General features: G+C 35.7%; 1 protein-coding gene across 7 annotated transcripts in view; it reads left to right on the forward strand.

Moving 5' to 3' along the window:
- Positions 1-16,861, forward strand: part of LOC105465590 (laminin subunit alpha 2) — a 628,094-nt gene that overhangs the window by 157,882 nt on the left and 453,351 nt on the right. For all 7 annotated transcript variants that reach the window (XM_071096438.1, XM_071096439.1, XM_071096441.1 and 4 more), the window contains exon 3: positions 6,773-6,885. In XM_071096438.1, coding sequence (XP_070952539.1) covers positions 6,773-6,885 — 113 coding nt within the window. The remainder of the gene's footprint in view (positions 1-6,772; positions 6,886-16,861) is intronic.

Here is a 16,861-nt window from a genome sequence, read left to right on the forward strand (position 1 = left end):
TTCTGATTCATTTCCTTCTTTTTTTTTTTTTTTTGGTTTTGTTTTGTTTTGAGATGGAGTTTTGCTCTTGTTGCCCAGGCTGGAGTGCAATGGCATGACCTCGGCTCACCGCAACCTCCGGCTCCCGGGTTCAAGAGATTCTCCTGCCTCAGCCTCCTCAGAAACTGGGATTACAGGCATGCACCACCATGCCCGGCTAATTTTGTATTTTTAGTAGAGATGAGGTTTCTCCATGTTGGTTAGGCTGGTCCCGAACTCCGGACCTCGGTTGATCCACCTGCCTCGGCCTCCCAAAGTGCTGGGATTACAGGCATGAGCCACTGTGCCCGGCCGACTCTGGTGAATTTCTGGGTTGTAAGTTGTTATGGTATGGGTGTAGGAGTGGGGAGTATCATTGTATACCCATGTATTTGCTAGCTCTTGTATAGAATGTCAGAGGAAAGGACCTATGTCAGAGCCCTTTGCTTTTATGTAAAAGCCAAGGGAGTTCAGGTAAATGGAGTCAAGGAAGGCAATAAAGGGAAACAGATTTCAAGGAAAAAAATCAGGAAAATGAGGCATTAGGTATGTGATGAAGGAAAGAATTTTCAGGAAGAAAAAGTAACAGTTTTAAATGCTTCCAAGATAATTGAGTAAGAAAAGCATGAAATAGGTTTCCCTTGCTTTTGACAACATGGCCATCCATTGATCACCTTTCTAAAGTACTTAGCAGATTTAAGTGTGGCAAGAGGCACACTTAAGAGGTAATAAATGAATAATGAAGAAGAGGGGAATATAGAAATATTCTCTCAAGTATCCTTGATGTGAAAGAGAATGAAGGACAGAGGAGGTTGTGGAGTTGCAAAGGTTTTCAAAGATAACAGACATTTGAGCTGGTTTAGATGCTTAGGAGGAAGGGCAGGGAAGTTGAAGACCAAGTAGTGGTGGGGATGATGTCTCTCGAGAAGTAAAAACATATGGGTCCTTAAGAATAGTCAAAAACCTTATATTATAAGATACGTACTTTTACCTCACCAAATCAGAAAGAAGGAAGAATGAATAGCAGCACACAGCAGAAAGTATTGGGAGAAATTTCTTATTTGATGATCTTGATTTCTTCATTAAGATGTAAATCTGGGTTACCTGCTGAGGAAAGAAGCAAACATTTAGATTATGAGCCTCTCAGGGGAATAGGAGGGGATCACTGAGCCATAATCGGAATAAAGTGGCAATTCCATATGGAGTAAAATAAAGAATCGAACGTGTGGACTGATACTCTTGGAGCAATACAGGGAAAGTAGAATGGAAGGAGAAGATGGCAAGAAAATTTAAGAAAAGGCCAGAAAGTAAATGAATTGATGGATTATTAGTTTCAGGTTCATTAGGCAAGACGTAAAGTCTAATGGAGGGAAACCAACATTGGTTCAGGGACTGGTGGCCTTGAAAATTTCGTGGAGAATGTGAGAAAGCCCAGGGGCATGAACGGAGTTGTGGGGAGGAGGTGCGAGTGTGTAGATGTGTGTCTAGGATGGGCTGTGCAGACAGGGAGGATTAGAGAGATAAAATATGTAAAACCATAAGTGTGTGTATATGTACGCAGGTATATAAATATACTTATATTTATTAAATATTTAATTTGACATGAAATATATGATGTGTTATATAATATACTTATATAATTATATTAAATAAATTTATATAAGTAGTATATGTACATATATAAGTATATTATGTATATATAATAATATATACATATGTGTATATAATATTTACACCAGAAAGGCAAGAAATAAGAAAATATATCCAATCATAAAAATGGGATGGAGGAATGATACAAAGATTGGGGTAGAAAATAATTGGGATCTCCACTCAATTATTTTTATTCTTGGTTGGAAAAATGGATGAGATGCATTTGTCAAATTGAGTCCAAGAGCTATTCTGTCTCTCACCCTCTTGAAAGTTCTACATTCAGAGTATCTTTTATCTCGTGGAAGATATATATATTCAGCCAATACTATCCATGTTTTCACACTGAAACCAAAAATGAATAAATGATTTCAGTAAAGCAAGATGTATATAAGTTATGATTTGTATTTCCCCATTTTTATTTACCTGTAGTGTTTTTTAAACCCGTCACAGTCTGGATTTACTTTACATTATTATTATTACTATTATTGTTATTATTATTGTTATTATTTGAGATGGAGTCTCTCACTCTGTTGCCCAGGCTGGAGCGCAGTGGTGCGATCTCAGCTCACTGCAACCTCCGCCTCCTAGGTTCAAGTCATTCTCAAGCCTCAGCCTCCTGAGTAGCTGGGACTGCAGGCATGTGTGCCATGGCATCTGGCTAATTTTTTTGTATTTTTAGTAGAGATGGGGTTTCACCATGTTGGCCAGGCTGGTCTTGAACTCCCGACCTCATGTGATCTGCCTGCCTTGGCCTCCCAAAGTGCTGGGATTACAGGCGTGAGTCACCATGCCCGGCCTGCATGATTATTTTTAAATGACCAGATTCATTCCACATTTCCAGATTATGCTTTAGTACTAGAAATTTAGAAAGAATAAAACCCCACAAGAATAAAAATCTAGCAATCAACTGCATGAATATATGTTAATAAAAGTTAGATCAACAGGTGATAAAATTCCACAAATTCAGTGAACTCTGAGAATAAATATGGAAGGTCCGCAGTGAGTTACCCTGCAAAGAAAACGAACCTTGAACTTTCTGACTGTTAATAGACTTTGCTTCCCAATTAAAAACTAGCAGTTTGAAAGGTTTACCTCATCAATGATTCCCTATCCAGTTTTCAGATGCAGTTAGCCCTTGGATTGACTTGCATATTTATCCTTGTTGAGGATGTTATACATTTCTATCTCCTTTTAGATAAGGGAACTATGCCAACAATTCATCAGTATTTGCAAATTAATTTGATTAAACTTTCATAATAGGGATTATGGTTAATTGTTGTTTCATCTCCCAGTCCTCCTTTTCGTGACTAATTCTCTTATCAATTTGACCTGAGGTGGCATATATCAAAATTTCCAATTAGACAACTTCTCTCACAATTACCTAAGAGCCATGAATTTGATTTAGAAATGGGGTTGCACATGTGTGTTTTTCTATCACGTATTAAACCCACAATCTGTAAAAAAGATTTAGGTGGATGTTTGGGAAATGTTTTCTGTGATATTTATTTTTCTTCAGAGGCAGTGCCAACAATATTTCATTTATGGCTTGGATTCCCAATATGCCAATTTCAGCACCCCCTTATGTCACCAGGGTCATTTGTTTGGTATTTAGTTATGCTTCTGGTATTTGCTGTCATCATAGAAACCTGACATCTTCCCTAGCTTCAAAAGAACAATTTAACTAACGCTAACATTTAAATATATTCAGAAATTTTGCTTTTCATTAATGAGACAGGAAGCCTCATCTCTGTGGACTGCTAACATGATGATTTGGTGGAAAATAAAGTCCAGCCAGCTGTTAAGTTGAATTTAAAAATTTACCAATAACAGTGGAATATTTTTGCCCTGTCCTGTACAGTCATATTAAGATTTGCAATATGAATATCCATATCTGGAATAGGACTATCATACCATAAATAGCTCAAAACATAGCCTGTATGTTTTCAGTAAATATTATGGCAGTTTATTATATATCAATTATAAACTAATATATAATACAAATCTTCACAAATCTGAAAATGCCAAATTTAGTGAATATTCAGCTTTTTTATTTTTAAGTGGAGTCTCACTCTGTCACCCAGGCTGGAGTGCAATGGCGTGATCTCGTCTCACTACAATCTCTACCTCCCGGGTTCAAGTGATTTTCCTGTTTCAGCCTCCCAAGTAGCTGGGAATACAGGTGCCTGCCACCACGCCCATGCTAATTTTTTTTTTCCTAAAGATGGGATTTCACTGTGTTGACCAGGCTGGTCTTGAACTCCTGACCTCAGGTGACTTGCCCACCTCAGCCTCCCAAAGTGCTGGGATTACAGGCATGAGGCACTGCACCTGGCCAATATTCAGCTTTTAATAAAATTTTTCTTTTAAAAATGATTTTACTTTCTATCAGATTCCTATTGCATTGAGGACTCAGTTTTGCTTTATTTTTATTGTTTTTTCAAATGTTTTACCAAGTGCAACTTGTCTCTTATTAAGATTTAGAACAGTGTACGTTTTGAACAGATATATCATTTATTTTATGTATATGCATAATAATGGTTAGAATGTTCATAGTTATACTGTTCATCAGTAACTCCGTGAATAAAGGGTTCACATCCAAGATGTTTTCACTGGTCCATGGCAAAGTAAGAAAATGAGAACAACTTTCCACATTTTTCATAAAAATAGAAAGGATACAATTTAAATAATTGTCCTCCATTTTGATCTTATGGTTTTTAAAAACTGTTGATGGTTTTTAAATGCCCTTTGTTTCATGAAATAATAATGATGCTTTATTAAATGATAGAAGTATATTGGAGGTTATTATTACTTGGAAAAACTAAAAGCTAGAACTCCTATATCAATTTCACAAATCTGTCACACATTTATTTTTAACTTCACATTTTTTTTTTCTGAAAATTATGAGTCTGGAAACCACTGCTGTGAGCAGAATTTTGTTATTCCTAGATCAGAGATGACACATAGTGTTGAAGTGATTTTTCTGTGGTCAATTATGTACTAAGTGGTGGAGCCAGGAGGAATATCTAGCTACCCGTGTGCCAGCACCTCATGGTCCCCCTCTCTTTCATCACCATTATTATTAGAATACATGGCTAGATTGCAATATTCGGTAGGAAAATTGGGAGTCCATGTTTGTTCCTCATAGCGATGTGATTTGTTCATTATGTGAGGTATTCCTTCCAATTTAAAAAGGATTGTGTTCTAATCTAAAAGGTCATTCATAAGCCACTCATTTGAAACATCTTCCCAGATAATTAGTTTTATGAAATTCTCAAGACTGACACCCCAAAGCATCCTTAATCTATAATAAACACAGGAGCACAGGGAAGCTCACCTCCACTTTGTTTACATTTCTATGGGCAAATGTGCCGACTTTCCAGTGAGATGTGAGGAACTTAAGTGCCCTTACTGTAGCCTTGGGAATAGAAACAGGATCACCAACAACCTCCACTCCTGCCATCTTCACCCACACGTGAGCAAGGCCTGTTTAGAGAGGGAGAAAGAAAAAGACCTTATATTACTTGGAAAATGAGAAGCAAAGATTTTAGACAAGAACCAATGACTGGGAACCAAAATGCAATGAGTGCTTGGCAACCCAGGAGTAATGGCTGCTGTTGTGAGACATGGGAGCTAAAACGGGAGGAGATGAGAAACTCAGCTTTGAGGGTTTTAAGAAGGAAGGGAGCTACAGCAAAGATCACAGGTCTGTGGGGTTGCCACGCCTCCTATTTTCTTTTTCTAATATCCCTTTTGATTTTCACAATTGGTCCTGTTCTCATATGTCTGGCGTGAAAGTAAGGGAAGATCTGTGGTTTTTTGGTAGGATGGAGTTTCATGTGCCATTGTCTCCTTCCTTGCCATTATTGTGAAGATTCCTCCACTAGAGCTAGTGATGATGGCAACAGACAAATGCCAGATGGGAGGTTTGGGTTATCGTTCATATTATTAAATAGCGGTAGAAAATTGGCAAGTTAAAGACTGGCTGCAAAAAGCTTCTGTAAGGGCCAAGGGAGAACTTCCCTTTTGCCCTCTGAAGGTTTTCTGAAAAATCAACTGAAAAAAGTTAGCTTGGTAGGTGAAAGGCATACAAAGTGTATTTTAAAATACATAGCATGGAATAATCACAGGAGGATGATTACCCAATAACCCCATGGGGGCATAGATGTGGATATACCCTTCTTCACAGGGGAGGGGAGATGGGGAAAATAATGGCAGTTTGGCAAATAGTAAATGATTTTTAGGGGAATTCAAGAACATACAATGGCCTGGGACAAAGTCTGTTGGGCCCACAGAGCAGACAGTGGTTTGTAACAAAAGTTTGTTCAGGTGTGTTGACAAACTTCAGTCCCTCTTCATGTGAAATGAGTTAAATTAATGAAAACTTAGCAAAAGGGCCAGAGGAAACTTTTCTTCTTGGTAAGATCAGACTGTAAGTAGATAAGGGAGTATCAGAGTAAAACTTATTTCAACATTTGCTGGTCTCCAAGGACCTTTAATTTAAAATAATCAGCATACCAGGATGCTATATTTTCGGGTATTGGTTTCTGAGCCTCAATATCTCATAGAATGAATTTAACAGCGTTTTATATTAAAACCAGATACATATTGGACTCCTCAAGTCTTGATAATAACGAATGTGTCAGAAGGGCAAGTGTTCAAGTATCTTTCAACCACAAGTCAGGATTTCATGTTTCTGTTAACAAAGTTGATGGCATACTAGAGCTGTCTCAAGAGTTAGTTGTTGCTTTTTTGAATGATACAGGTCAATTAGATTTTAATATTATATCTTTACACTTAATTTCTGTAGTTACCTTTCAAAGTTGCGCATCTTGGTTGACGGCCAGAGTGCTGACCAGCTCATTCCCCTGCAGCCTAAGCATTTAAACATTTCCTGCTACCTTGTATGATGCTATGAGACAGCTGTCATTGAAGAAATTCTGTTGAAAATCTGAATTACTCTCTTTTTGTATTATTTTCATGTTTATATTCACATGATGATTGTTTTAACAGTTTTATTATTATTTTTTTTACTTTAAAGAAAAAGCTATAAATTAGTTATATGATCTTTTCTTCCTCCTTTCACATGATGCTGCTAACTCAATAGAGAGACACCCGATTACAAATGCTATTGATGGAAAGAACACTTGGTGGCAGAGTCCCAGTATTAAGAATGGAATCGAATACCATTACGTGACAATTACACTGGATTTACAGCAGGTATAGTTCCTCTTTTTTTGTCATTTCCACTTTTGAAACTGCATTTTACATTTGCTGTTTATTCAGTTAGTGGTTTGTGAGTGAAGGGATACTTTTTCTTATCACTCTCTATTGTTTTCTTGATAAGATGAACAAAGGGTCCTATTCATATGGCATATTGTTATTGAAAGGTATTTGGCATTTAATGCTAAAGCACAACTCAAATGGAAGCATGTGAAGAGCTTAGAATTGAATTAGGAGCTGACTCTGTTTTAGCTAGCTGGACTTAATGATGAAAATATGGATCAATAAAATTTTACATAACAAAAATATAATAGTATCATTTTTAACTTTTAAAATAATACAGTGCTCCCACTGTGCTGATGGTGTGTGCACTTGAAGGTTCTTGGATAACAAGGCTCTTGAGCAAATTGCCTCTCATTACTGAGAGTTGAGAAAGCTGTGACAGTTGATTTCAAATTAAACTTGGGTGACTAAATGAGGTAACAAGCCTTGTAGTTATACAAAATTGATGCCGGAAGTTGTTCAAGTTTGTCTTGCATAGGCCTGGGTGCCTTCTATGCTTAATTTCTTTCTTCCTTCTCTTCACAATATTCAGGTCAGGCTGAAGTTATTAATCAGGAATCACCAGCACCTCAAATTATTTAGGCTTGCAATTAGGATGGAAAGTGGACAAATGCCACATTCCATCCTATTTGTATTCCTAAATAATGTGCAGGGGTGATGGTCAGGATAGTTAATGACAGACACCATACACTGTAAAGGTCATGGTTTTTATAAGTTGTCTGTGTGGGGAAGCCCCAGCCAGTGGGCTAGATCAGCACAAGACATTTTCCTAATGAAGGCCATTTGCCACCAGCATGAGTACAGTCTCCCTCCTCCAGTGTCTAGGTTCATTTTGGTGAGGGCTGCATATATTCAAGAGCCACAAAAAGCTGGCTGGAGCAAACAAACTGGCGGGTTACACGGTAGACCTGCCTTCCACCCATGTGGGACTCTTCGGGATATGAGGATCTGGTGGCAGCAGGGGCTCAGTGCTGCAGCTTAAATCACCAACTGGCATGGACTTATTTCTACCCTCACTAGTATACAGCAGCTGAATGTCGGTCCTGAGTAAATAATATTTCTCAGGAAGTCTCAGAACACTATCAGAGAATGGCAAGGTAAGTGACCACACTGATCAATCATGCTTTAGGAAAATTAATCCTGTGCATGAATCCCCTGGAGATCTTAGCCTTAAAATGGACTGCATACCACTCCTGATAAAGACAACTTGATTCTTTATTGGTCACAGGAGTTCTCCCCCTTCATGTGATCATTGAAAGTCTAGTCTCCCAATCAAGAGTGAGTCTGCTGTGCATTGACTCAGGTCATCTCCTGGGACAGGCAATCAATAAATAGTGATGTTTTATTGTTCTGGTTTACTTTCCATTTATTCTTTTAGATTGCACATAGAACAATGGAGTCAATTTTTAATATAATTTGCACAAATCACTTATACTACTCTTTGAGCTCAACAGCAATATTATTTACCTGTTATCAAACATGGCAGCATTTTTCCCCTCCTAATTTACAACTGGATGGTGCAACCACAAGTTTTTACTAAATCATTTCTATCTAACTTGCCTATTTTTATCAATTCAGCAAGTAAAAGAGTTTACCTGAAAGCCTATTTTTCACTGATGTCATTGATATTTTCCTAAATTTGCTTTGCATACTCACTCATCTATTCCCACACAGTATCTTAAAAATTATGTGGATTTGTCTTTCTGTTTTCTCTTCCTCCCATTTAGTTTAATGGAGGTAAGATGAGTAAATATGGCAAGACATATTTTATGCTTCATTCATCATAACAAAGTGCCAGAAATCTGTATATAACCCAGGTCTACTGGACTCCAAAGTCTGACATTCACCAAGTGGAATTGGTACAGAGGATATGTGTTCAAATTCTCCCATATTCCAGGATGGTGTCCATCCATATCCTTATTTATTCCAGCTTTCTATTTCCTGAAAATCAACCTACTGTGTGTGTAAAAGAAGGGGAATTCAAGTAATCTATAAAATGTAATAAACCCTTATTTCTACTTGACTCAAGATTTTAATTTAGTCAGTTATTTAATGATGTGAAAAGTTAAACAGTTTTTGTAATCAAGTTTCGTGATGGAGCTTCTCAGACAAGAAACAGCTTCAGACTTCTCATTTGGCCCCAGGCTTTGGCATAACAAGCTGTGAGACATGTTTATAATACTTACTCAGCTACGGATGGTATATTGTACTGCATTGGCAGCAGAGAAAATGTGGACATTCTTATTATGTAACTGCACACAATAATCCTGAATAAGCCAGCTAATATTAATATTCCTATTGCATAGTTGAAGAACACTGTGCTTTAGAAAAGTTCGGTGACTTGGCCTTGTTTCTAAAGCTTATTATGGGCAGGGCTGGGACAACATGAATAGTCTGGATCCAGACCCAAAGTATACTAGTCTTTTCTAAGGGGAATCTGAAGACATAATCCTAGGGAGCTCAGGATAATTTTATTATATATTTTCAAGTGCTCCAAATATAGTTCAGGTTCAAGAAATATTGCACTATCTTCTCCTGGCTTCTATGGGATAATATAGCCAACAACCTGTTTTGTTATAAAGCAGGGGACTAGAACTCTCATTTTCTAGTATATTCTAGTGTGCCTCTAAAATGGCAAAGCTTCTGTCTTTTCTACCTACGGCATGAAGGATTAATAGGTTATTCAAGATAAGATGAACTATTATCCAACTGGGAGTAAAGGGCAGTAAAGTTATAATGAATAGGTAAATATCACTAAATGTTTGTTTGTCATTGATTCAGCAAGAGGCTTGACCATTTATTAGCTTTTCTTCTTATTTTGAGGTGTATAAATTTCAACAAGTGCCAGTATTGTTGTTGATAAATGCTTGGCTCCTCTGTGACACATTTTTATAAATTAGTATCTGAAACATAACAGAAACTATTGCATTTATTTGATTAAATCACCATACATTACAGTCGGCTTTTTTTTTTTTTTTTTTTTTTTTTTTACATTTTAACATTCAAGATAAGCACTAGAAAAAATAGCAATGTGTTTGGAAGAAAGTAGCTACTTATTTTATAAGTAGATTGTTCTTAGATACGTATTACTAAGGGATTATTAACTTTTCTCAATTCTATTTACTCATAGCATATTTTGAGCAAGTGATTTAATCATGCTGTGCCTCAACTTCTAGATTAGCAGAATAAATACTACAATATCTTGGCAAGAAAATTAAAATCATGATAATGGCAATATAGCAACTAAATTCCATCTCACAATTACAGCTATTAAAAGGACCTAGAGTCAGCATGAACTTAAAGAAAAGCTTAACTGTTCCAGTGATGTGTATATAAAAATGCAATATAATCATGAACAAAAAATACAACAATTTAAAAGAGAGAGTAGTAGGTACTCAAATGTTAATAAGATGTCCAAAACATTCTATTTTAGTATTTTTCCTACCAGATTTCACCAGAATATGTCATTATGTCTGATTTTATTTATTTCTTTTAAAATCTGGCCATTATCTCCATCGTGCCCTTTGATTTGTTTCAGAAGAAAGCTGATTGGCAGGTGGGGTAAAACAGATGGGCAGCTTTTCAGTAGATTTTTCCAACATATATTGTGGTCATACTCACTCCTGGCTAATCCAGGAATGCCATTAATTAGTTAAGCTCATGTCTTAACTAGGAGTCTTCTTCTCCTCAATAAACAATTCACTTCTCTTCCTGGTGTATCCCTCAAAACTAAGAATGCATTTATCAAACAAGATTATCTTACAACTACAGAGATCACACGCCACATATTCTTAACCTAAATATTTTATTCACTGACCTTGCAGAGAAAAATTTGGTGAGATGGGCTAACAGTTTTAACTGGAAGTTATGTTTTAGGAGGAGGATAAACTAGTATTTCTATGAAAATATTACTATACTTTTAGAATCCATGTCAATAGTATAAAATGATTTTTTTTCTAAAGCCTAGAATCATTAATGTAAAGGTTAAACATTTCTGCAAAAATAAAACACAAAATTCATGGTGATACTTTATATATTCAAGTTTTAACAATCATTTAAACATATGAAAGGTGGTCCAATTTTCAGTCTTGAAGGAAGGTCATTATTCTTTCATATCAAATTATTTCTTCATGCTCTTCTTACTGATTCCTGATTACTGATTAAAGGATGTGTTGTACAAGGAGGGAATTTTGGAAAATTCATAATTACATGGAAATTAAGCAACATACTCCTAAACAACCAATGGATTAAGAAAAAATTAAAAGAAAAATTTAAAAATAACTTGAGACAAATGAGAATGGACACACTAACACTGATGAGAAGAAGCAAAAGCAGTTCTAAGAAGAAGGTCTATAGTAATAAATACCTACATCAAAAAGAAGAAAGATCTAAAATTAACAACCTAAGGTTACACTTCAAGAAACCAAAAAAAAAAAAAGGAACAAACTAGGCCTAGAAGTAGCAGAAAGAAGGAAATAATAAAGATCTGGGTAGAAATAAATGAAATAGAGACTAGGGAAACAATGGAAGAGATTAGCAAAACTGTCACTTGGGTTTTGGAAAAGATAAGCAAAATTGACAAAACTTTAGCTAAACTTACTAAGAAAAAAAAGAGAGAAACTCAAATAAGATCAGAATTGAAAGAGGAGACATTACTATTGATACTTCAGAAATACGAAGGATCATAAGTGACTACTCTCAACAGTTATATGCCAACAAACTGGATAACCTAGAAAAAAATGGACAAATTCCTAGACACATAGCCTACCAACACTGAATCATGAAGAAATAGATAATATGAGCAGACCAAGAGTAACGAGTTTGAATCAGTAATAAGAAATACCCCATCAAAGAAAAGTCCAGAACCTGATGGTTTTACTGCTGAATTCTACCAAACATTTAAGGAACTAATACCAATCCTTCTCAAAATCCTCCAAATAACTGAAGATGAGGGACTACTTCCAAACTTATTCTATGAGGCCAGCCATTAGATACCAAAGCCAAAGACACTACAAGAAAAGAACATTACAGATCAATATTTTTGATGAACATAGATGCAAAACTCCTCAACAAAATACTAACAAACCAAATTGAACAGCACATTAAAAGGATCATTCACTGTGATCAAGTGGGATTAATCCCAGGGATGCCATGATTTAACCTTTGCAAATCTATAAATGTGATATCTTACGTTAGTAGAATGAAGGACAAAAATCATGTGATCATCTCAATAGATACAGAAAAAGCATTTGACAAAATTCAACATTCTTTAATGATAAAAGCTGTCAACAAATTAGAAGGAATGTACATCAACATAATAAAGACTGTATATGACAAATCCACAGCTAACATCATACTCAATTGTGGAAAGCTGAACGATTTTTCTCTAAGATCAGGAATAAGACAGGGATATCCACTTTCACCGCTTCTATTTGGCATAATACTGGAAGACCTAGCCAGAGAAATCAAGCAAGAAAAGAAATAAAATTGGCATCAAAATTGAAAAAAAAAAAGGTAAAGTATCTCTTTTTGCAGATGACATAATCTTACATATAAAAAACCCTGACTCCACTAAAATAACTGTTAGAACTAATAAATTCTGTAAATTAGCAGGATACAAAATCAACATACAAAAATTAGCAACATTTCCATACACTCACAAGGAACTATCTTTAAAAAAAAATCAGTAAAATAATCCCATTCACGGTAGCTAAAAGAAAAATAAAAAACTTGGTAATAAATTTAACCAAAACGATTTCTATGATTTGGCTCTGTGTCCCCACCCAAATCTCATCTTGAATTGTACTCCAATAATTCCCACATGTTGTGGGAGGAACCTGGTGGGAGATGGTTGAATCATGGGGATGTTTTCCCCCATGCTGTTCTTGTGGTAGTGAATAAGTTTCATGAGATCTGGTGGTTTTATCAGGGGTTTCCACTTTTGTGTCTTCCTCATTCTCTCTTTGCCTGCTGCTATCCATGTAAGACAGGACTCTCCTTGCCTTCCACCATGATTGTGAGGCTTCCCCAGCCACGTGGAACTATAAGTCCAATTAAACCTCTTTCTTTTGTAAATTGCCCAGTCTCAGATATGTCTTTATCAGCAGTGTAAAAACAGACTAATACAGGGATGAAAGACCAGTACACTGAAAACTGTAAAACAATAATGAAAGAAACTGAAGACACAAAGAAATGGGAAAACATCCTGTGTTCATAGATTGGAATAACTAATATTATTAAAATGTCCATACTACTCAAAGTGATCCATAGATTCAGTGCAATTCTTGTCAAAATTCCAATGACATTTTTCACAAAAATAAAAATAAATCCTAAATATTTTATGGAACCCCAAAAGGTGCTGAATAGCCAAAGCAATCTTGAGCAAAAAGAACAAAGCTGGAAGCATCACATTATCTGACTTTAAAATATATACAAAGCTGTAGTAATCAAAACAGTATGCTGCAACATAAAAACAGATACATAGACCAGCAGAACAGAATAAGAGCTCCGAAATAAGTCTAAGCATTTAGGGTCAATTGATTTTTGTCAAAGGTGCCAAGAACACACAATGGGATTGAACTATCCAATGAAAGGTGTTGGGACCAGTAGATGTCCTCATGCAGAAGAATGAATGTAGACTCTTATCTCACACCATATAAAAAATCCATTCAAATTCTAAATGAATTGAAGACTGAACCTGTAAAACTACTGAAAGAAAACACAGGGGAAAAGTTCCATGACATTGGTCTGGGCAATGATTTTTTTAAAGATATAAACCAAGAAGCACAGGAAACACAATAAAAAATAGACAAATGAGATTACATTAAACTGAAACACTTCTGGATAACCAGGGAAACAATCAACATGGCCGCTCTTCAAATCACTGTATTTATTTTGTTGGTACTATTTGGGTCACTGCTAAATTGGTGAATACAAAAGTAACACAGAAGAGATTATAATATACATGTTCAAAATGTAGAGTACACTTTACCTGGATATACTTTGTTTAAGTACAACAGAATATAATTAAAATCACAGTTCTTGGCCCGGCGTGGTGGCTCACGCCTGTAATCCCAGCACTTTGGAGGCCAAGGTGGGTGGATCACGAGGTCAGGAGATCGAGACCATCCTGGCTAACACGGTGAGACCCTGTCTCTGCTAAAAATACAAAAAAATTAGCCGGGCGAGGTGGCGGGCGCCTGTAGTCCCAGCTACTCAGGAGGCTGAGGTAGGAGAATAGCGGGAACCAAGGAGGCGGAGCTTGCAGTGAGCCCAGATCATCATGCCACTGCGCTACAGCCTAGGCGACAGTGTGAGACCCCGTCTCAAAAAAAAAAAAAAAAAAAAAAATCACAGTTTTTTACCTGCTTTACTTGTATACATATATTTAAGATCATTGTTCAGTATCATAAGTAGAATCTGTGGTTAATTAGAAAATATATTTTCCCTCTAAATGAATTTGTGCTGACTTTTAAAATCATTAATAAATGTGACAGCCAGCTTTGGTGTCTATATTGAAGAAACTGTTCATCCTAATTGGTTTCCACTTGTCTACCCTTTGGTCTGCTTTCAACATAGCAGTCACAGCAATCTCATTAGTACAGATCACACAACGCTTTCCACTAAAAGTGGAAATCTTATTAGTACAGATCACACAACGCTTTCCATTAAAAGTCTCTACTGGTTTTCCATCACATTCAGTGAAAAAAGCACAATGCCCCACAAGGCCTTAAGGACCTTTTCCTCACCTCTTTTCATCTCTAGCCTCATCTGATCTCTCCTCCTCAGTTGCCCAGCTGGTCGTCCCACTGTGTTTTCAACACTCACACGTGCCTCAGGGTCTTTGCACTTGATATTTCTTATGTCTAGAATTATTTTCTGAAATTTCAATGTAACCTGTTTCCTCACCTCCTTTTGGTTTTTATTCAAGTGTTACCTTCTCAACAAGGACCCCCTTGACAACTCTATTTAAAATTGCAGCCCCCAGCCTGTCCACTTCCTACACCGCTTTTCCTGCTTTATTTTTCTCCATAAAATATATCACCATTTAACTTACTATGTACATTTTACTATTTATGTTGAATATCTTTCTAAATGCAATTTTTATGTGCCTGGAGATATTTGTTGTTGTAATCATTGCTTTCTAAGCACTTAGAATAGTGCCCAACATACAGCAAGCATTCAATGCGTTTGTATTAAGTTAATAAATGATTGAATGAATAACCAGTACAAGCCACCGATCCATAATTTAAGAATCTTATTGAATCTGAGAATTAAAGGATTAAGTGATTTCATTGTGCTTCTTATGATAAACCACACTGCATTTTTTTTCTAATTTATGAAATTTCCTTTAAGGTTGAATGGCATTGTTTTAGTCTGTTTGGGCTGTTATAACAAAGTCAGCAGCAATTTATTTCTCATAGTTCCGGAGGCTTGACATCCAAGATCAAAGCACTGGCAGATTCAATGTCTGGTGAGGGTCTGCTTCCTGGTTCATAGATGGCCTTCTTCTTGCTATAGCCTCACACGGCAGAAGGAGCAAATAAACGTTCTGGGGTTTCATTTACAAGGGTACTAATTCCATTCTTGGGGGCTCTGTCCTCGTGACCTAATTACCTCCCAAATCCCCATCACCTAATACCATCACATTGGGGGTTAGAATTTCAACATATGAATTTTAGGGGAATAGAAACAGTCTATAGAAAGCATGAAGTAAATTTTCCTCCAGTTCCTATGCATGTTCTTACTCTACTTTTAAGCATATTCTAAATTTCAGTCATATCTGTCACAATGTGACTTTACCACACTTACAGCTTTATTTGGGAAAAGAGATGTTAATTATTCTAAGTCTTCTTTTGTAACAGAGAAGTCTGGGACTGTCATTTTTGTTTTTTGCTTGACATTTTATTTTTTCCTTATGGAAAAAAAGTTAGTATAAAAGAAAGGGAAAAAAGTTCATACAATGATGCTGTTTAAACGAGAGTGTAAATGTAGGATATGTATTTTGATCTAAAATGTTGATAAACCAAATTCTAGCAATATAATGAAAATGTAAACATTTTGGAGACCCAGATCCTATTTCCAACAGAGTCAAGATGATTGCCCTAGAAAATGCTTCTTGAAGTCATGGAATAAATTAGACAATTGTTTATTTAACAACAGGAACAATAATACATAGAGAGGAGATCTGTTAAAAAATTTGTGAGGAAAGAGCTGTGAAAATGTTGAAACCACATGAATTCTGTTATGGAAAGTCTGAACAAGACTCTCTAAAATAGATTGAATGTGGGCAGTTTTCACAGCTGTCTGATGACTTCCACACACAAAACATCCACATTTCATCCTTTTGGTGGAATACTGTGTATTTTCCAATTTTATTCTTAGGGTTTAAATTTTTACTTACATATTATGCTTATGTATATCATATTTGTTATCTATATTGTAGATAACTAATATACGATTATATTATTTATTTATAAATAAGGAATTAAAAACTTACAATTAAAATCAATTATATTATTTATTTATAAATAAGGAATTAAATAAGGAAGAGACTGTATTTATTATAGATCTTGGATCTGTGACTAAAAACCCCATGCACAGAGAAAATTCTTGAGTTAAATGGCTTCACTGGTGAATAGAAGTTAGAATACCGGTTATTGTTACAAGGAGAGGGAAGATAATGACTGGGAGACGGTATGAGTAAAGTTTCATCTCTGATTTTTTATTATATATATAAAATTATACAATAATAGTGTGTTAGTACATAGAACTAATATAATTGTAAATAAGTATATTTATATTATATAATAAAATATAATATGCAAATATATAATATATTGTATAATATATAATTATACATAATAAAATATGATAAATAATATTGTATAATATATAATTATATACAATT

Source organism: Macaca nemestrina, chromosome 5, assembly GCF_043159975.1.
Source record: "Macaca nemestrina isolate mMacNem1 chromosome 5, mMacNem.hap1, whole genome shotgun sequence".
In the NCBI taxonomy this organism is placed as follows: Eukaryota; Metazoa; Chordata; class Mammalia; order Primates; family Cercopithecidae; genus Macaca; species Macaca nemestrina.